Source organism: Danio rerio, chromosome 6 (genome assembly GCF_052040795.2).
Source record: "Danio rerio strain M-AB ecotype USA chromosome 6, GRCz13ab, whole genome shotgun sequence".
NCBI lineage: Eukaryota > Metazoa > Chordata > Actinopteri > Cypriniformes > Danionidae > Danio > Danio rerio.
This window is the reverse complement of record NC_141026.1, coordinates 26,588,475-26,609,918: the sequence shown is the minus strand read 5'-3', so window position 1 is coordinate 26,609,918 and position 21,444 is coordinate 26,588,475. Positions and strand designations below refer to the sequence as shown.

The following is a 21,444-nucleotide window of genomic DNA, read 5'->3' as shown; positions in this document are numbered from 1 at the left end:
GAAGGCGTGAGACACGGAGCACAGACGCTCTTGACAGTTCTGGAGGTCATTAATAATATAATAACACTAATAAACAGTTAAATTGTTTTAGAATGACCAAACAACATTTCAGATGTTTTACAGTGTGCTCAGCCTGCTGGTTTATCCATTTTCACATTTTTTTTTTTTATCATCACATGATCTCTTATAAAAAAAATCAAATGACCTTTTTTAATGCACATACTGGACTTTGTTCAGTAAAAGTGTTTCCATTGGAGTTTATGCACATCTTTTTCTTATCAAATAAAGTTTATCCTACTCCGTTATGTGTATATGTTTTTTATGCGCATTTTCAAATTGTATGCACATCTTGGCGTTACCATCAACAGTTTTTTTTTTTTTTTTTATGCGCATAACAATAGATGGATGGAAACATAGTTATTGAAAGGTGTATGCTAAGGGTGGAATGCTTAGGCAAAAAAAAAAGTTTCTTCTGTTGATTACAAAAGAAGATATTTTGAAGAAAGCTTAAAATCTGTAACTATTGACTGCTGCAGTAAGAAAAGCAAATACTATGAAAGTGACTGATTGCAGTTTTTCATAATATATCCTACTGTGTTAAATTGATGAACAATGTGAACGGGCTTGCCATGAGTAAATGAGAGAAATCAAAAATTTTTTTAACCATCACAGGGCCAACTTGCATATTAATTTATGGTTTTGTTCTCTTATAGTTAAAAAATGGCGTGAAAAGAAAAGCAGACACTACGACACCTTCTGCCTCTTCCATCCCCAGCTGCGAGTCGTCACCTTGTGTAACAGAACCAAAAGTCCTTAAGTTATTCTCCAGACGAGGCAGTGGACGACCCATCAAACCTCCATGCAAAGACCTTCCTGAATCCCCACCACAGCATCAGGTGGGCCGAAGGACCAAACTCTCAGAGAGACTCAAATACTGCAATGCCATCCTAAAAGAGATGTTTTCCAAAAAGCATTCAGCTTATGCCTGGCCCTTTTATAAACCTGTGGATGCTGAGACACTTGGTCTTCTTGATTATCATGAAATCATCCACCAACCCATGGATATGAGCACCATCAAAGTTAGTAGCACTGTTGTCTTCATGTTTCTGGATTATCTTATGCTGACTATTATAATAATTTTTTTATTTTTTTTTTACAGAAAAAAATGGAAGCTCGCGAATACACAGATGCACTGCAGTTTGCTGCAGATATGCGGCTCATGTTCTCAAACTGCTACAAATACAATCCACCCGGCCATGAGGTAGTGAGCATGGCAAGGAAACTCCAGGTTTGTAATTAGGTGGTTTATCTTCCTTCAGAGTTTTTGTTTAACTCTTCCTGTTACTTTTATAAATAAAATATTTTTTTAAATAGTCAGTGACAATGTTTTTTTACATGATTTTTGAAGAAACTATAATTATATGCATCTAGCTTGATTTTTTTTTTTTATGTTTGAGAAAATATAATGGGTTACAATCTTACTATCAATTCTTTTATTTTATTTCTTTCTTTCTTTCTTCATTTTCTTTCTAACTGTAACTTAAAGGTTCAGTGAAGTACTTTGAAATGTGCTTTTTTTTATTCAATGTTTGACTTAATCTCAACTGATAAACAAAGAGAGGGTGGGACAGAGTAACTCCTATCCTTAAAAAAAAAAACAGCTAATAGCGTTCTGTTTTGTAACTGCTCTGTCAGTGAGTGGTTGAGCTCAAGCGCATCAAATGAAAAGCATATGAGAAGGTTCTTTAAGGGGGCAGTGCATGTCAGATACTAGGGAGCATTTGATTGGTCAAGGTTTAACAAGGAAAAATAAAGTATGTGGTGACAGAAAAAAAATGGTTTCCATTTAGGCAGAAGTGACAAGCTACAAGCTTTACATGTTACATTGCTTTTTAAAATTTCTAAATACAAACTTTGTCATCGTTTTTGTATTACACTAGCTTATAGATATCCTTAAAAGCTAACATACTGATACTAACTTCTAAAAAAAATTATTTTAATTTCACTGGACCTGTAACTTTTAATATCAGACCATTTATATAAAAAAACCAACTCTATAATTAGCAAATAGTGTAAGTGAATTTTTATTATTTTTTATTTATTTGTTGCTGTTTGTTGTGAATTTTTATTTTTTGATGGACAGTTATCTTCATATAGGGCTATTTATTTTAATAATAAAAAAAAACTATGACTTCAAAACAGGGTTGTCAATCACATCACAGCACAACAAATTTAAGCTTTTTGTAGGGGTTCCAAAAAAAAAAAGGTTTTACCATTTTGTTGCATTTTTAGGTCAATACTAATTATAATTATTGCCATGTTTGACAGTGAAAAATGCAACATAGTATCAACTATTCATATAGATTTCAGGATGTTCTAACTTTCCTAGCAGAGTAAATATTTAGTTTAAGGTTTGTTTTTAATTATTTTTATTTTTTTTGCCCAGGATGTTTTTGAGTTTCGCTTCTCCAAGATTCCTGATGAGCCGAAGAATGCAAACCCAGTCTCTAGTCACAACAGAGTAAAGAAAGAAAGAGCACGCAGACCATCCAGCTCTGAAAGCAGTGACAGTGAATCATCGTCTCCTGAAAACTCCTCTGACACTGAAGAGGAGGATGAAGAGGAGAGAGCGCACAGGCTTGCCAGTCTGGAAGAACAGGTAACTTTTGCAGTGCTTGAGTCCCATACACACATTTGCTGCTTAATGGCATCATATCTCCTGATGTGTCAACATCTCTAAAAAGCTTTAATTTTATGATCTCTTTTAGTAGTTTCGTTATCTATACTTTACAGTGGAAAAAGTCCTCTGTTCTTAGCCAACATAAAAATGGCATTTATAAAATTATGTAATTTGTTGGACTAGATAAAAGAAAATGTTTTGTGTACAATAATTAAATGAATTATTTTTTTTTGTAGCAATGTGGAAACACCCAAACAGACCCTCCATTATTTCATGATTCTGCATTTTTAATGCAAAATCAAGCAAATGTTGCTAAAAAAAAATTTATTTATTTTTTTTGCTGCAAATTTCCCACATATTTTGGAGAGTTGGGACCCTTTTCGATTTCCTGCTGCTCTACCAAGCACCATCTGCATATTTTTTTATGTTAAAAAACGCGAACAATGTGCTCGCCTGGTGTGCAAAGCCTGAAGTTGTTAATGCAAACGTCTCATCCTCTGTGTGATTCGAATTGCGACATTATCACAATGCCCATTCAAAGCATCTTTGCTTTATAGACTTCTACATATTGCAGATATGCATCATGTGGTCATATGCATATCCGAATTAAGATGTGTACATTTGTGTATATTTTCACAGCAACAAATTGGCTCAACACATAGGCATTCACCACATCAAGCATTTTAGTTACAAAAAAAAAAAAAATTTGGGGGACTGCCTAGGTCTATCGAATTCTTCGTTAAATATTTGGGTTTGTAAATTGCCCAGTTGTACAGTAGTTAGTGGTTTTAAACTTTTTATTTAATAGTATAACAGTCAGTGTTGACATATTTATTCTTATATAATGCCATTTTTTATTTATTTATTTATTTATTTTCTATTTGTCAGCTGAAAGCAGTACGAGAGCAGCTGCAGTTACTGACCCAGACACCTCTATTGAAACCAAAGAAAAAAGAAAAATCCAAGAAGAAGAAAAAGAAAGAGAGGGAGTCCAGTAAACGAAAAGGTGAAGAAATGAAGAAACCAGCAAAAATACTGAAGCGCTCAAGCAGCAGCAAGTCATCAGGGTAAGAACATTTTCTGTGTATGTGTGCGTGTGTGTTTTATATTTAAAGTTTGTACTATGATGAATTCTTTGGAGAAACCAAAGTTTAACTCTGTTCTTAGGCGGAAAGAGAGTAGAGCATGTGACTCTGAGGAGGAGATGAACACTTTACCTATGTCTTATGAAGAGAAACGCCAACTAAGTCTAGACATTAACAAGCTTCCTGGAGACAAACTTGGGAAAGTAGTGAACATCATCAAGGCACGAGAACCCCTGTTAAGGGACACAGACCCTGAAGAGATCGAAATCGACTTTGAGACTCTCAAACCATCAACTCTTCGAGCTCTTGAGTGCTATGTTGTGGGTTGTCTCCGGAAAAAAACTAAAGAAACCAACAGTGAGTAATGTTAAATAACATATCATATATTAACAGGATATATTAACAACTCTTTTTTTTTTTTTTTTTTTTTTTAAACTTTTTTGAAATATGTAAACAAAATGATCAGACGTACAAAAAAATTAAATTGCCCATGTATAAATAATTTTAAACATTAACTTTTGTCATTCTATGAAGAATTAGTATTGTAGTATATCATACTACAATGATTGATTGTAATATGATATACTATTGAGTATTGTCTGTATGTATATGAGTTCAATGAAGTGTATCATGAAGAGTATTGTAGTATATAATCTAAAGCAGGTGTGTCAAACCCTACATGATTTAGTTTCAACCCTGCTTCAATACGCTTCTCTGTCGATTTCAAATAAGCCTGAAGGACTTTGTTTTGATCAGGTGTTTAAAGGGCCATGACACCCCCCATTTTCAGTTAAAGTCTACTTCAGAATTTTTTCAAAAGATGCATGATTAATGGGCGTGGAGCTCCGCGAGCATCGGGCAGGAGTGGGCGTAGTTAGCAGGGGAGAACGTGAGCGAACAACTGTTGTCAGTTAGCTCACAAAATGAAACAAACCGTGAGGAGACGCATGCGTTTATAGTTTACAAAGTTAAAATGCAAAGAAATGAACAGTGATTTAATGCCCTGCTACACTTGTTATTCGTAATTTCATATACACATAACCACATTTTATATCATTATAAAGATAAGTGTGTTCATGTAAACCCTATAAATGAGGACTTCTCCCTCAATCCCCGTATCCAGCAGACTCAGTGCAGTTTTAATCAGTTTTAACCATTAGTCCTGCTGGTAATCTAGAGGATTTAGGCAAACACAGCAGCACAGTGATGTGTCTGAATGTGAACGAACTCCTGATAAAAGACAGCGTCCGCCATTCTCTAATTCTCGTGCTGCTCTCCCGACAAAAATGCTAGCAGCACACACACAGCTTTGCTGTATGATTGGCCCTGACAAGATCGCGGGGAAAAACATGCAGCAAACCCTGTGGATCATGGAAACAAACGCATATGAGCCTTCATGAACGGCTAAATTCTGTGTGCCGTGGGTCCTTGTCTCACAGCTCGGACTTGACTCTGGCAGGTCTCATGAATAATTAAGCAGCCGGCTCTTCTCATAGGATAAGAAAACTCCGCTATGAATAATAATGAAAAACCGACGCGTCATCATTGCACTTGCAGTACTGCGCTACGTCGCCGATTTTGATCCCGCCCCAAAAATCATTTTAAACCCGGAAGCTGAAATTAGCTGACAAAAGCTCAAAATTATCCAGTTTTCCCCACAATTAAAGCTGACAGGTGCTAACATTGTCTTAACTGATGCTCAACACACACAAATCTGTTAATATAAAAAAAAAAGTTATCCAGGGTGTCCTGAACCTTTAATTAGGGTTGGAAGTAATGCTGCAGTCACACTAGAGTTTGAGCATGCGAAATTCTGTCATACGACACTGTGAAAAGGGGCAAGATTACACAAGATGATTAGAGATTTAAAAAATCAAGCGATTGGTCCATATCTAAAATTTTCTGTCCAGAGAGGTCATGTTTTTATCTTTGATTGGTCTCACGCAGTCATGTGATGTGATTTCGCAGGTCAGAGTTCACCAAGCTTGAACTTTGCAATGCAGCGAACTACGAAACTTGTTTCACGAGCTTGTATTTTTGGTCTCGCATTCTCACACGTATGAATGGAAGTCACAGTTACAATTCTGTTATTTTTTACTCATCCTTTACCCGTTTCATACAAGTTAGAGTTATTATTTTTGTTAAACACAAAATTATATATATTGAAAAAAATTGGAAACTTGTAACCATTGACTTCCATAGTATTTAATTTTTTTAATCTACTCAGGGCGTCAATGGTTACAGGTTTCAACATTGGTTAGTATATTTTTTTTTGTGCTCAAAAAAAAAAAAACACTATGGAACCAAGTAAATGGTGTGTAGATGATGACAGTTTTTGATTTTCATGTATCCCTTTTATTATGACAGGGTCTCTTCTGTAGTTTCGGTTTTCGCCACTTAAACTCTTGTACCAAAAAATATTTAAGTTAATGTATAAAAGCGGAAAATGTAACTGATTTATGGGTGTTTCTTTATAGAAAACAAGCCCCCAAAGAAGTCTAAAATCAAGGAAAAGGATAAAGACCTACAACACGCAACTGGAGAACAAAACTCTCATAAAAAGACCAAAAGTAAGTATATACAGTTACATATATTCTTCGGGGAAGAAAATAAAATCTAGATGTAGTGTAAATGGATTTTCTTTCTTTCTTTGTGTGTGCAGTTGAAACTGATGGGGAGATTAAAGACACGACCCATCCATCTCGTCTGAGTGACAGCAGCAGCAGCTCGTCCAGCTCTGACAGCAGTAGTAGTGACTCTAGCTCCTCTGATAGCTGTGACTCTGATTCAGGTTAGCTGCTTTACACATACCCACCAACCCTTTTATTCACTTATTGCCTCTCAGGCCTTCGCTATCTATGTGGCCACTGAAGCAGAAACCAAAAACTGTAAAGCTTATTTGGAACTCCTTCACGATTTCACTTTTAACACCTACAGGACATCAAAACACACTACTGAGATCACCTTTTTTCCTTAAACCATAAAATAAAAGTGGGAGTATTTTTCTTTTCTTTTTTTTTTTTTCACAATCTGTCCCTATTCTCTTTTATTGTACTTCTAAAATAAATGTGCACTTTTGGCTTCAGTTGAGTAAATTGATTAGTCAACCAAGTCTGTCTCGCACTTTTTTTCTGTAGTTTTATTTGGGTGCTGTTCGTTTTATTTTTGTTTGTTTTCCAATGTTTAATATTTTGTTCATATTTTTTCTTTCATCATCACAGTCACTTATTTATGTTGGTGATGTAGTTTAAAACAAGTTTGAGACCAGCTGGCTCTTGGTGGGTTTTTTTTTAGTTGTTTTATATTCTTTAAAGTAAAATTGACTCTGTGGTAAGGTTTAAAGTATCAGAGCACAACAGTTTGTGTTGTTCTTTTGTCCCTGCTAAGAGATACAGCTGCTCTGTTTTAAACTGCTGCACTGATTCATTGCTTTGTGCTTCTCTTATTGAATTACTTTGTAACTTCACCCTTTGTACTTGTGTGATAGGTTATGCAGAAATGTGTATGTAATGGTAATCTACAATAGATTGTAAAAGCATACATCAATATGGTGTATGTGAGTTTCTCGGATTGTAAACTATAGTCGGAATATGGAAAGTATGACCAAAAGCAGCTGTCATAAGAGGCAACCTACTTGAAATATATTGTGTGCGTTTTATTTGTCTTAAAAGGTATACAGATCACACTTTGAGCTCGGTGTTTGACACCCCAATTTTAATAAATAATAATAATAAAGAACATTTTCATAGACTACTGTTGTTCAAATTTAGTGTTGTGTTTTCTTTTCTTTTTGTTTTGTCATTTCACGTTTACTCATCACCAAAACACTTTCCCACAAATAATGCATGTTTTACTGAGTAATACACAAATTTTGATCACTTGTATAAATGTATTTAGAATTATTCATGCCCCTGGGGTATAAATGATTTCAGGCTTTACGGTGTATATATAATTTGTATTTATTTTACAGTTATTGTGCCTGTTAAATTGCACACCATAGATCATATGTTAATTACAGAGCTTCCGATGAGCTGGAATTTCCACAGAAATGATCATGGGATGGGTTTGGCCTTTCCCACAGCCATGACTGAAGTGAAATGACCTCAGTGTGCGTTGTGCATGTCTTACAGAACAGAAAACTAAGAGGAAGCAAAGCAAAGGCCCTGGTCATGCCAACAAAATTAAAAAGAAGGTAAAGCACACAAGCTGTTTAGAAACATGCAATATTAAATGGCCCACTCCTGTTTTCTTAAATGGCACATGGAGCATTTCACTTCGTGTAGTGACAGATATTTCCTGAGTGAAATATTACCCCGTTGTCCCCCTCCCTGAACAGGCATTGCGGCAGGCCAATGCTGAGGTAAAGGACTCTTCTTCTGCCTCAGGCGTGATGTGCCAGTCTCGCCCATCCTTACTAGTCTCAGAGACAGTCTCCAAAGACCTGTTTGCATCACAACACGCAAAGCATCCTGTCGAGGACATCACAGCAATCACAGGTTAGGCTCAATGCCATTGTTCGTACTTCTGTTCACCTAAATGTTTTTTTTTTGTGGTCGCATAGAAATGACCTCCAGAAATAATTTTTTAATGCCTCGTGTAATTTTAAATCTACATGTGGAGGCTAATGGAGGTTGGCTACTTTCATATAACAATTGAATGCGTTTTTTGTCCATCCCTCTGTCCTCCTTCCATGGCAGCGTTGCACAGTCGGCTGCCTCCTCAGCCCTCCAGACCCAGCGGCAAAGCTGCCGCGCTACCTCGTAAAATCTGGACTACCCCTTCACCACTCAGCCTACCTCCAGACCAAGCCCTCAGCCCTTTATATAATGCTTCCGCCACCTCTCCCTGTAAAGACCACACAATCATCCCAGCTAAAAGTTCCCCTGAGTCAGTCACCCCAGATTCACCCAACTCACTCCCTAAAGACCCTTTGTTCCCATGTAGTCCCTTGCTCCCCCCTCCTGACCTGCAAGTATCTCAGGTTGGCCCCCCATCATCTGTTGCTGCAGAGATACCTCCACAAGAGTCTGAGAAGGAAGGTAAGAGGCCGATGTATCGACTCGTCGCCTGCTCGTCTGCCCCTCCCTTGCTCAACCTCCGTACATTAACATTGAGCATCTGCAGCCTCTTCTATTGTGGGTTGACTTTGTTTGTCTTAAGGCTGAATTATACTTCTGCGTCGAGTGCATATGGATGGTCTGGTGCAGCTTCCACACAGCAGCATACCGTTCGCACCCTTCACCAAAAAATAAAAGCAACTACATGACAATGCATAGCGCAAACTCTGTGATTGGTTGGCATTGTAGCATTGACGAGTGTGGATGGGGCCGAGAACCACAAGCCCGATGGAGAGAGTGTTTAACAAGCGTCAAGACTTGTTTATTTTGATTAAAGTTGTTCCTGTCTGTGAATAAGTGAATTTAATTACTTGTGCAGTAAGGTAGCATTACAGGTATTTTCTGTGCACAAAACATGTGTAGAAACTTGACTCAGAGGAATCTAAAACCCCACTGTCAGCGTTTTGGAAGTGTTATTGCAGACCAATGCAAACAAAATGCAGAAATATAAATGCACCGCTACACAACCATGTACCGTGAGTTTTGGCAATCTCTCGAGACACAAATATAATTCAGCCTTTAACTCGTGGTTTTTGTTTTTTATTTGGTTGGCTTGTGTTTTCCCCCAGCTGCATGTCATTGTCATCTTTCACTAATAGCTTTGATTTACATATCAAGCAGGATCTCATTGAAGGTAAACCCATCTCTTTTTCTTCTTCTCTCTTACTCTTTCTACCCCTCAACATTGCAGGCATCCCACCACTTCTGTCACCTTTGACCTCACCTTCTGCAGCCATGCCTGCCACAGGATCCCAGTCTACCTCCAGTTCCCAGTTTGAGGTAATTCTGCTGAACTTGTTTCTCTTCTTATGAGAAGAAACCCATTTGTACAGTTGAACATGCACAAGTGAACTTTGTAATGGAGCTGTAGTTTTGCTTCATTTTTTTTAAATACTTGCAAACAAAATAGATTATTAGATTATCAGAGATATTTGCACAAGCGAGTCCCACCATTGAGAGTAACAAGTACAGTGAAAATGGTACTAAACTCTGCTTTATGGTTTCTCTGAGTGCGTGACAAGTTCGGGTGTCCCTTTGTAAAATTATAAAACTGTTTACTGTCCTTTTTGGGTGTGGAAAAACACAATTGGTTTTTGTCTGCACTAGTCCTTTGGTGTCAGCTTGGTGTGTCTTGGGCCTAAAATCAATAACAGACCTGAAAGAATAAACTTTTTTTTAGTTGATTTAGGTATTTTTATACACCAGCACCACTTAATGTTTATTATGGTTTTCTATGAACCCTCTTCACATTTTCGGGTTTCTGAGAAGCGGAAGTCATCATGGATGGGTAAGCACAGTGAATAGTAGAGTTCAACATAATATATTTACAGTCCTGTTTGCTGAAAAAATAAAGAAAATCTCCATGATAGTGTTATCAATTTTCAGAAAAAATTTATTGTGCAAGACTGATAACAGCAGGGGCGATGCAGTAAGTAGTGCTGTCACCTCACAGCAAGAAAGTCGCTGGTTCGAGCCTCGTGTGTGGAGTTTGCATGTTCTCCCTGCTTTCGCTCCGGTTTCCCCCAGGTGCTCCGGTTTCCCCCCACTGTCCAAAGACATGTGCTACAGGTGAATTGGGTAGGCTAAATTGTCCGTAGTGTATAAATGTGTCTCTGTCTATGTTTCCCAGAGATGGGTTGTGGCTGGAAGGGCATCCGCTGCGTAAATACGTGCTGGATAAGTTGGGGGTTCATTCTGCTGTGGCGACCCCGGGTTAATAAAGGGAATAAGCCAACAAGAAAATGAATGAATGATAACAGCAGCCAGAAAAGAGAACAATTTTAAATTTACTGTCCTGCCCTTACACTCAGCAGTTCAAACAACTTAGACAAGGGGTAATTCGTTTTTTGTAAGGATAATACAATACATGCATGTAATACTTTTTTTTTTTATCAAAATATTTAAAACTTTTAAGGAATTAAGATATTTATGTCTGTTAAACGCATTATAACAGTCTTGTGAAAAGGGTCCAATAAAAGAGTCAGTGCTTGCTGTATTGACTATATAGGGGGAAAAGGTTCCCTAATCCATTCTAAAATAGTGCTGTCTGGAAACTAGGGCTACACAATTCCAATGGTGACCCAAAAATTGGAATATTGTCAAGCTGTGAGTACTTTGTGTGCAATAATTTTTTAAGCTTCCTCTCCTCTGTTTCTTTATAAGGCACGTGTTCACATGTTATAATTGGTTGCGCCTCTGAAATATAACCTAGGATGTGCCTGTGCTTTGTTTTAAACGAAGTAAGATGCTTGTTAGGCATCTAGAGATAAAGGTAACTTCACCATGCTCATAAACACTACATGCATAATATACTGACACTGAGGAGAAAAGGTTGTGATCAAAACTAAAAGTCTTGAATAAAGTTAATTTCTATGAATGAATATATTGACTCAAACCTAGTATAAGGAACAACTATTTATATGAAACGAGCACAATGTAAAAGGCCTACACAAATGTTTCACTTCATATAAAGCACATCATACAAATAACTGTATTGAGTAATAAGTGCATACAAGTATTGATTACAGAGAAAAATGTTTTTAACACTTACTCACACACAATATTGCTTTTTTCTCACCAATAACTTGACATCATAGTCTGATCACATTAAAAAAACCAATAGCTAAAAATTTAAACGGGCATTTTTCACACCAGTAAAATTTGAAAATGAACCATCCAAAAGAGCTCAATGCTATCAAGTTTACAGTTCATCAGACTCGTTCAATTCCCCACATGAACTGATGGCGGTGTTGAGCTAACGCACTGGTTACTAAAGTAACCCTCGTTCTGCAAGGGGGTAAACAGAAATGATATGTGGGTGAAACTTCCACTGTGAGGATTTCGTTCAGAAAGCCAATCATCTGAAAGATTGTGCAAACGGGCCAATGAAATGCCAATGAGTTGGCAGCTTCAGCTTGCACAGCTGATCCTTGTTGCAATCAATTTGGCAATATAAGCAGAGCGCATGTAAAGCTAAGCATCTCTTTTTTTAGCTGAAGAGACTTTCACCTCAACAGCTAAGGGGCCATCATTATGGCAAAGGAACATAGCATTTCCGTTCCCCCTTTATACTTTAGTAACCCGAGCGTTCCCTTTCGGGAGGGAAACTTCAATGCTATGTGTAAAAAACTTCCACTATGGGGAAATGTATGGAAAACGCCATAATGATTGAACCTTAACTTTGCCCCCAATGAGAGGTTTGCCAGGCAAAAGAGCGTGAGTGCACCTGCATGAGGTGTGGTCTTCCAACATGTTCCCTGGCCCTTACTTATCCCACTTCAACAGAAGACTAACGAATTTAGAAATATTTTTTTGGGAGCCACAAAGTGTTTAGGTAGTTCTAGGAATTTAAATACGACAGTACGTTGGGAAAGCGTCCAGTCCCGATAGAGGAGACACTGCGGAGTCCACCTGCTACCTAAGTGCGTAGAAATGTTGGCAAAAGAGCATATGGACTAGACCTGAGAAGGGGAGTACGCATATAAATATAAGATGGTTAGCGGTAAAGGAAGACATGATTCCGCCTGTAAGGGGGGACTGCACTGTGGCTGTATAAGCATATGGGATCATGCATCCAATACCTAGAACGCAGGCTGACCAGCCAGCAGAGTCACGAGTCATTGACTGAAAATGCCTCCTGGTCCCCGACCCTCTTAATTGATGCCAATGCGACCAGCAGAGCTGTCTTCAGGTACAGAAATCTTAAAGATACTGAGTCGAGTGGTTCGAATGGATCTGTACGCATGCTCATGAGAACGAGGGCGAGATCCCAAGGGGGCATGAGAGAGGGGTGGATTAATTCACCTCTGAGGAGCCAATTGATGAGGTTATGCCTTCCCACGGTGCTGCCAGCCACTGTGTCATGGAGAGCGGAGATGGCAGCCACATAAACCTTAAGTGTCGAGGGTGACAGCCAGCTCTCCAGCTTCTCTTGAAGGAAAGATAGCACAGCGCTGATCTGGCAAGTTCTGGGTTTTCTCTGCGGGAGACACACCGTTCAGTGAATAGACTCCACTCCAGGGCGTAGGCGCACCTCGTCCAGGGGGCTCTAGCCTGAGTGATGGTATTAACCACCGCTGTCGATAGGTTACCCTAGTCTTCCTCGCGTCTAAGGACCACACATGGCGGTTCCAAATATCTGGGCGAGGGTGCTAGATGTTGCCCTGTCCCCGAGAGAGTAGTTCCTCTCTCAAAGGGATCGGTCAGGGGAGGGCCGTCGCGAGGAGGGAAAGTTCTGACATCCAGGTCCAGTTGGGTCAGGGAGGCGCAACTAGCAAGACCTGCTTCTCGTCCTCCCTTACCTTGCACAGTAGCTGCGCAAGCACACTCACTGGGGGAACCTCCAGCCTGTTGGATCGAGGGGTCGTTCTAGGGGCTGAAGGCGCAGCGACACAGCACAGTGACAGTTACCCGGTGTGTGCCCACGTGCCATGCGCATCTGGGGACTCAATCGTGAAGCCAGTGCTGGAGTGGTGTGACATCGGCTGCGGATGCCATATGCCCCAGGAGCCTCTGAAAAGATTTCAGTGGGAACAATATTTTGCTGTCGAACTTCCTCAGACAGTTCAGTATTAGCTGAGCGCGCTCTCCGGAGAGGCGCGCTGTCATGGTGACCGAGTCCAGCTCCAACCCTAGAAAAGAGATCCTCTGCACGGGTTTGCTCTTTTCTCGGTTGACCTGAAGCCCCAACCAGTGGAGGTGCCAGAGCACCTTGTCTTTGTGCATAATCACTTGCTCCCGAGAGTAGGCAAAATCAGGCAGTTGTCGAGATAATAGAGTATGTGAATGCCCGCGAGCCGATCACCGGTCACTAGGACAACCTCTGTGAGCTTGGTGAAGACCTGCTGAGATGAAGAGAGCCCGAAGGGAAGGACTTTGTACTGCCAATCTTGACCTTCGAATGTAAACCGCAGGATCTGACGGTTGCGTGGGAGAATGGAGACATGGAAGTATGTGTCCTTGAAGTCTATTGCTGCAAACCAATCCCGTGGACAAACTCTCTAAAGAATGCGTTTCTGCGTGAGCATTCTAAACGGCAGCTTTTGCAGACAGTGGTTCTTTTTGGGCGCGATGAAGTATGAGCTGTAAATCCGCTCTCCATCTTGGCTGGACGGACCGGCTCGATTGCATCCTTCGCCAGGGGGACCGCATCTCCTCTCGCAAGACAGGGGCAGACAGGGCTGATCCTGGTGAAATACACACCCGTGAACTGAATCTCATAGCCGAGTCTGTACGTATGAGCCACCGCGAAGGGCTGGCCCACGCTAACCAGGCAGGCAAGTGCTTTCACTAATGGACTCATTGCTACAATCGCTGACATACCAGCAGTGGGGCAGCGTGGAGTGGGAGTGCTGATCTGAGAAACAATGGGGTCCCGCAGAAGAGCTGGAGGCGAGAGATTTACTCTAACCTCGCACCCAAACTCCAGAGGAGGGCCTCAAGGAGTGAGCGAAAAGAGACCATCCTCCCAGAACTCGTGAGCCACAGGCGAAATGCACCGAACCTGCGAGTCGGAAGGCATCGCATGGAAGTCATGGAATGGAAAAGTCATGGAAAAGTGCTCTCTCTGAGGTTTGGTGGCGTTTTTTTTTAAGCGCAGTTAAATGAAGAGCCTGGCCCCCCCACTGGGGACAGAGCAAGTTCCCTCTTCTCCAGATGGCCCATCTCAGGAGCGCTTCGTGGTCTGTTTTACTGGAATTAGCGGCACCCTGCAGCGGGCAGCACTGGTTGCCTGCAAGGTGCTCTGACCAGAGGTGGCGGCAAGGCAGCTCTCGTTGATGGGCGCTCTCGACGACAAGCAGTGGATGTGGATGGTTCGGGGGGAGCAGTCTTACATCCCTGCTGATAGATGACTCAGCCCATTGTATTCAACTGCACTGCCGTGAATTCCAGGGTGAATCCACTGACGGTGTCGCCGAACAGGCCAGCCTGAGATATGGGGGAGTGAAGAAAGTAAACTTTGTAGACTCTGCGCATATCTTTTGCCAGTTTTTAGCCTTAGGTGGTGCTCCTCGACCATTAAAGTTGCCATCGTCTTTCCCAGGCCACAAGCAGTTGAATTATGTTGGTTGCGGTGCGGGGTTTGTAACAAGCCTGGGTCGGAGCTTCCTTCGTGCAGCTGGGCTAGTGCGCGCGCATGGACCCTAGGGTGCAAGGTGGAATCAATCTGGCCTGCAACTGTGTGGGCTCTGGCTCCAGCTTGGCAGAAAACCGACATGCTATGGAAGGGAGACGAGGCTGACTCCAGCCGAAAGAGGCACCACGCAATCATTTGTGTGTATGTTTGTGTATCAATTACCTTGGTGACAAGCAGGACTGACCCAGTGCAAACAGTGATGTCTGCTTGTCTCCACCAAAAACAATTTCTGCATAACATTGCATGATGTTCGGAATTGTTTTAGCAGCAGATATATGCAAGTGGCTCTCTGTATTTTGGTTTTGGTAGCGCAAGCAAAAGATTCAGTAAAAACAGAATGACCATGATATGCAGAAGTCTTCATTTTGGCGTTTTGCTGTCGTGGCTGTCACCTAGTAGCAACAGCTGTACAAAAAAAAAAAGGAGTTTGACGCAAATGTAGCTGGGTTCAGAAGAAAAAAAGACAGTGTTGAACACAAACCAGCCAAGGGAGACAATCGAAATTGGGTTCGGACCAGGCTTTCGAACCAAATGTCTAGGCCACCTTAGTTAATCAAGGGTCTTTTGTGTAACAAAGCTACAGATAAGTGTATTTAATCTGGGTTAGAGCAAAATACTAAAGCTGAGTGGACCTTGAGATCGGAAATCTTTTATATATTTTAGGGCTGTGCAAATAATGGATAATCCGTTTACGATTTTGGCTTCTAACGGTTATGAAAAACCATTAATTGTGATAAACGATTATTGCATCATATACCGCCCCCTTTCAAGTTGTACATATTTGTTTCTCTTAAAAGCGCAAAAGACCGCGTGCTTATGTGTTTGTGCAGCGGGCTCACAGTCAGAAGCATGTGGTCAGCATTCAGTCTCATTCAAAGACAAGCAGAGCGCACACAACTAAGGTCGTTAATGTGAGCGCTTTAATGGTCAAATAGGTGTCAAAATGCGGTGTTCAGTGATTATTCATATTAACACTCATTTGTGTAATAAACAAACAAGTTAAGAATCAAAAGACATGTGAAAGAGAAACCATTAAAGTGACCGCGCAAAATATTCCTGCTGCCCCCTGTTTTTATCATTAATCAAACAACGAGAAAATCCCCCACTGCTCTTGACTGAAGGGCTTCTGTAGCGAAAATGTTTTTTTTACGGTGAAGATGCTTAAAGCACAGTTTGTTTCATATTTTTGTTCTATTGTATTTGTTTCTCTTTCCCTTGCAGGGTGGAAAATAACTGTGTATATACAGTTGAAGTATTTTCCAAATGATGTTTAACAGAGCAGGGAAATTTTCACAGTATGTCTGATAATATTTTTTCCTCTGGAAAAAATCTTATTTGTTTCAGTATGGTTAGAATAAAAGCAGTTATAATAAAAAAAAAACATTTTAGGGACAGAATTATTAGCTTCTTTAAGCTTTAATTTTTCTATACTATTGTTCTCTACAGAACAAACCATCATTGTACAATAACTTTGCTAATTACCCTAACCTGCCTAGTTAACCTAATTAATCTAGTTAAACCTTTTAAAAGTTATTTTAAGCTGTATAGAAGTGTCTTAAAAAATATCTAGTAAAATATTATTTACTGTCATCATGGCAAAGATAAAATAAATCAGTTATTAAAAAATGTTATTAAAACTATTATGTTTAGAAATGTGTTGAAGAAAAATCTTTTTTCCATTAAACAGAAATTGGGGAAAAATAAACAAGTGATCTAATAATTCAGGGGTATACAGCTGAAGTCAGAATTATTAGCCCTCCTGAATATTAGCAATCCTTTTCCTCCCCAATTTCTGTTTAATGGAAAGAAGTTTTTTTCAACTTATTTCTGAACAATAGTTTTGATATCGCATTTCTAATTTCTTATTTCTTTCATCTTTAATATGATGACAGTACATAATATTTTACTAGATATTTTTCAAAATACAAACATTCAGATTAAAGTGCAATTCAAATGCTTAATTATGGTAATTAGGCAAGTCATTGTATTACAGTAATTTCTTCTGCAGACAATCAAAAATATATATTGCTTAAGGGGGGCTAATAATATTGACCTTAAAATGGGTTTCAAAATATTTAAACCTAGGCTTATTTGTTTTATTTTCGTTAGAATAAAAGCAGAAGAATAAAAAAACATTATAGGAAATACTGTTAAAATTCCTTGCTCTGTTAAACATAATTTGGGAAATATTTATTTAAAAAACAATTCCCAGGAGCGCTAATAATTTTGACTTCAACTTATAATCGTTTTGAATAATAGTGATTACAATTATGACCAAAATTATCGGGATTATGATTTGTCCCAAAATCGAGCAGCCCTAATATATCTGTTTATAGCTACTTGTGTTTGTGTGTAATGGATAAACACCTTGGCTCAAACAGAAATAACTTATTGTACTCTCGCTCTTTCTGCAGCAATGCAGGTTGTTGTCACCCCTCCATGAGAGTCCATTAGCCAGTATGAGGAATGAGCAGGACTGCCCAGAGACACCAGAAGAGTCCTCCGTTCATCTGCATAAAATACATGGTCAGCATTTCTCCCGTCAGGTTCCATTAGAGCTCTTTCTCTTGTTTTTCCCAGTGTTACTTAAAATTTAGTTGTTTTTTTCTGTACATTTTCTAGGAGCTAAACATGATGACAACGAGCTATGCAAGTCTATTCAAGATGCCAAATCCAACCTGCCTAAAAAGGTACAGATATTTTATACGAGTAAATCGTATGAAATGTGAGCTCAGTCTTCAGCATTCTCCTGTTCTTGTGTATTTAAGGATATTGTTCTGAAGCATGCTGACTCTTGGACGAGCCTTGGTAAGCTGGCTACTCAAACTCCTTGCACCATCAAATCATCCAAGGAAAGTTTCCAGCAGTTTCGCAAAGTTGCCATGGAGAAAGAGGAGCGGGAGAGAGCTCGAAAGCTGCAGTTGGAGGCTGGTAGAGAGAAGAGCAGCACAGACAAAAGCTGGTAATAAAAGAGGAATCTTTTTAAGGCCACACTGTGTGTACTTTGGTTATGTAAGTTTCATTTTGGAGGAGTTTCAATTTCTGCATGACTGGACACTTGATTCCAGCTGACCACAGCCTCCCGTGGCTTAGTTTCAAAGCATTGGCTAGTTTGTTAGAAATGCATTTTAAGTCTTATTTCATTTCACTTATTATTAACATTCTGATCCTATTGCCAATATGCTAAGTTTTCAAATAGGACTGTTCTCACTGAACTAGCTGACAGTTTGGCCTTTAATGATTTGTAGTTTGACGCAGCAGCCCCAGAAGGCTAAGCTGGAGTGCCAGCCTTCAAAGCCAGAAGTGGAGTCAGCAGAGTTGCCTCTGATGGCGGCCATCTTGGACACCCCCAAAGCCCCTGAGCCCAGTTCTGTTCTGCAGAACTCTGTTGACCGAGAACGAGAGATGGCACGCAAGAGAGAACAAGAGCGCCGCAGGAGAGAGGCTGTAAGTATTTCATACATTTAGGCATTTAGAGAACCAATTAAAATTATATCCATATCATTTTGTAAATAGTAGGGTTTTTAAAGAATTCTTAATGAAAATACAATCATTCAATAAACTTGAAAAATATAAAGAAAAGCCCAAGATTATTCATACCTCTGGCAAATTCTGACTTTTATTCAACTAGCAGTTTTTTTGACACAGGCTTCTCCCAAAAGATAATACGACTGTGTACCTGAAGCATCGTTGTGGAAAAAATACATATTTTTCAGATTTTATTTACATTTGAACATAAATGTCATGTCCAAAATAATTCAAGCTCTTCTCAATAATCAACAGCTTTTTGAATGTTTCCTTTTGTGTTTTTGCCCATTCCTCTTTTGCGATGAGCTCCAACTCTTTCAGATTGGATGGTCTCCTTGCCATCACCCTGACCTTTGGCTCCCTCTACAGATTCTCATTTGGTTATAAGTCAGGACTCTGGCTGGGCCACTTTAAAGTGTTAATGTTTTTGTCTGCTAACAATTCTTTACCACTTTTGCTGTGTTTTGGGTGAGTCCATTGGTGTCCATGGCCAAGTTTTGCTGCAGACTGCCTGATGATGATGATGATGATGTAGTTAAGAATCTTGACCAATTGCTCCGTTTTCATGGTACCATTTACTATGATTTGGTTCCCTGGTCCACTGGCTGAATATTCAATTTCAACCACCATGTTCGACAGTGTAGGGTGTTCTTAGGGTTAAAGGCTTTTCCTTTTTTATCCCCTCTGGAGCAATGGTGCCCTCTTTTATCTGCGTCCGTGGAACCCAGTGATGTGCAGTGTCAGTTAGACTGTCTATCTTGAGATTGTTGCCACTAGCAGAGCCCAGATTTATCAGGATGGACCATGGTGGTGATCTTTGGATTCTTTTTTTTTTTTTCTACTTACTATCCTTCTGGCAAGCACAGGTGTCACTTTTGGCTCCCGACCATGTCCGCTGAGCTTTTTTTGTTATTATTTTGTACAGTGCATTATAAAGTCTTGTTTTTTTTAAATAATGCATTGCACTGTAGCCACTGGAATATGTGAGCAGCTTCACTGAGCCGCTTTGTCTTAGCCAGGACTGACCACAAACCAACAACTTAGAGAGCTTCTGTTTTTACCTGTTGAGTAAAACAGTTGTTCCCAGTGAATCAGGCTAATTGGGATGCTTTAGAACAGCTTGAACTATTTGCACTGGTGTAGCACTTTGAGTTTTCACATAGACTATGATAGTTTGCAAAGAGAATACATAATTTTGGACATGCCGCTTTTTGTACAAATGTCATCATTTGTATAATCTTTTGGTGGAAGCCTGTGTTTTTGGCCTGTGTTCAGGCCAAATAAAGAAAAACGCTCTGGGTTGAATGAAAGTAAGTAAGAATTAGGGATGCACTGATACCATTTTTTTTTAGAACCAATTTGATCCCGATAACAATAATCTGAGTATTGATTAATATAGATCCAATCCAGATACTGTGCTTTTTTTGTTTTCAGGCATAATATAGTTTCTATAGTTCTGGTAATAAACTCAAATTATATATTTCCTTTAAAAAAATAACAGAGTTATAAGCCTACTGTATATGACAGTTGACACAAACTAAAAACATGATGCTTGCTGTAAACTAGGATACATTATTTTAGCATTCGTTATGACATTGATCTGTTGTGGTCTAGTTTGTTTTCTTTTTCTTAATATTAAGATTTTTCTTTAAAATCTGCAATAGGCTACCACTGTTGACGCTAATCGCTTGTAAAATACTCAGCCTTTTAGCAAAGCGTGATATTTTCCTGCAGGTAAGACGCAGACTAAACTAAACTGTCTGAGGGAAGTTTTATTTAATAATCCCTTTCCAAATCACGCCGTGAGTGAGACTGCAAAAGTTCAAAACAAGGTCCGCTTATATGCTTTTGTGCCAAAACACAAACTAGTCTGTTAAATACAATATTGACAAATAATATTAAAGAAAAATATTCAGTTTTAGAGAAGCCTTAATGAGCCTAAATAATTTTCTGTTAACGTTTTTTAATTTCATTTACTACTTTGACCACAATAACCCAGGCTTTACAAACTATTTGCAGCACTGAATGTATTCACCTCTGAAGAATAAACTCAGTCGGAAGGGTGAGAGAACAAATTTTCAATGTTACAGAATTTTACACGTCGTGTCTACACAACTGGTGCGTGAATGAAGCACTTGATGCATAACTGAAGGCCCGTTTACACTGCCAGTTCAGTGTGACCCAATACAGTTTTTTGCTCATGTGACAGATTGGATCTGTTCTATGACCATGTAAACGAAAAAAATGTTTGCATTCGGATATTCAGAGATCGATTTCAGGCCTCCTTCACATGTGGAATAAATTGCATATGTGACTATGCAACTTAAGTAAACAGGCAGGTTGGATTTATTGAGGCATTCTGTTTTGTACATCATTAAACTTATGACAATGTGGTACTTTACGGCAGTTTAATGACGTAGAAGGAAGAGCATGTGTGGAGACGCCAATGCGGTAAACAGCAACAACAGAGGAAACATAGAGGAGGAAAATGTTTAGTTGCCGCAATTTGCTCCCACCAGACCCGAGATCTCTCTCATACCCACAAATTCCTCTGAATGATGGAGTATGTAAATAAATAAACCATAGGCGCAAGCTGCGATGACAGCCCTTTCCCCCTCATCCATCTCAATCATTTTAAATTTGGGTGTATCTAACATTTTGCAGAGTTAAAAGCAAGACAATTTCTTCCACCGTGGCTAGTGTGGCGCAGATGTTAGAACCCGCCTTTACGCATGCGTGACGCCATAAATTGAATAGCAAGTGTAAACGCATGAATCTAATATGGGTCACATTTAAAAGAACGTGTGAGCAAACAAACAAAAAAAAGATATAGGCAACAAAACAGAATTCAAGACCTGCTATGTAAAGGGGCCTGAGAGACAGCGCGCAGCCCTCTTG

At 39.5% G+C, this 21,444-nt stretch overlaps 1 protein-coding gene across 16 annotated transcripts in view; it reads left to right on the top strand.

Moving 5' to 3' along the window:
- brdt (bromodomain testis associated) overlaps positions 1 to 21,444 on the top strand; it is a 28,217-nt gene that overhangs the window by 4,386 nt on the left and 2,387 nt on the right. For 4 of the 16 annotated variants that reach the window (XM_087255060.1, XM_087255062.1, XM_087255059.1 and 1 more), the window contains exons 6-20: positions 714 to 1,079; positions 1,160 to 1,288; positions 2,447 to 2,659; positions 3,569 to 3,747; positions 3,848 to 4,122; positions 6,243 to 6,335; positions 6,428 to 6,556; positions 7,896 to 7,957; positions 8,102 to 8,261; positions 8,463 to 8,804; positions 9,574 to 9,662; positions 17,433 to 17,544; positions 17,641 to 17,708; positions 17,787 to 17,980; positions 18,267 to 18,465. In XM_087255060.1, the coding sequence (XP_087111186.1) occupies positions 714 to 1,079; positions 1,160 to 1,288; positions 2,447 to 2,659; positions 3,569 to 3,747; positions 3,848 to 4,122; positions 6,243 to 6,335; positions 6,428 to 6,556; positions 7,896 to 7,957; positions 8,102 to 8,261; positions 8,463 to 8,804; positions 9,574 to 9,662; positions 17,433 to 17,544; positions 17,641 to 17,708; positions 17,787 to 17,980; positions 18,267 to 18,465 (2,610 nt within the window). 16 annotated transcript variants of the gene reach the window in all.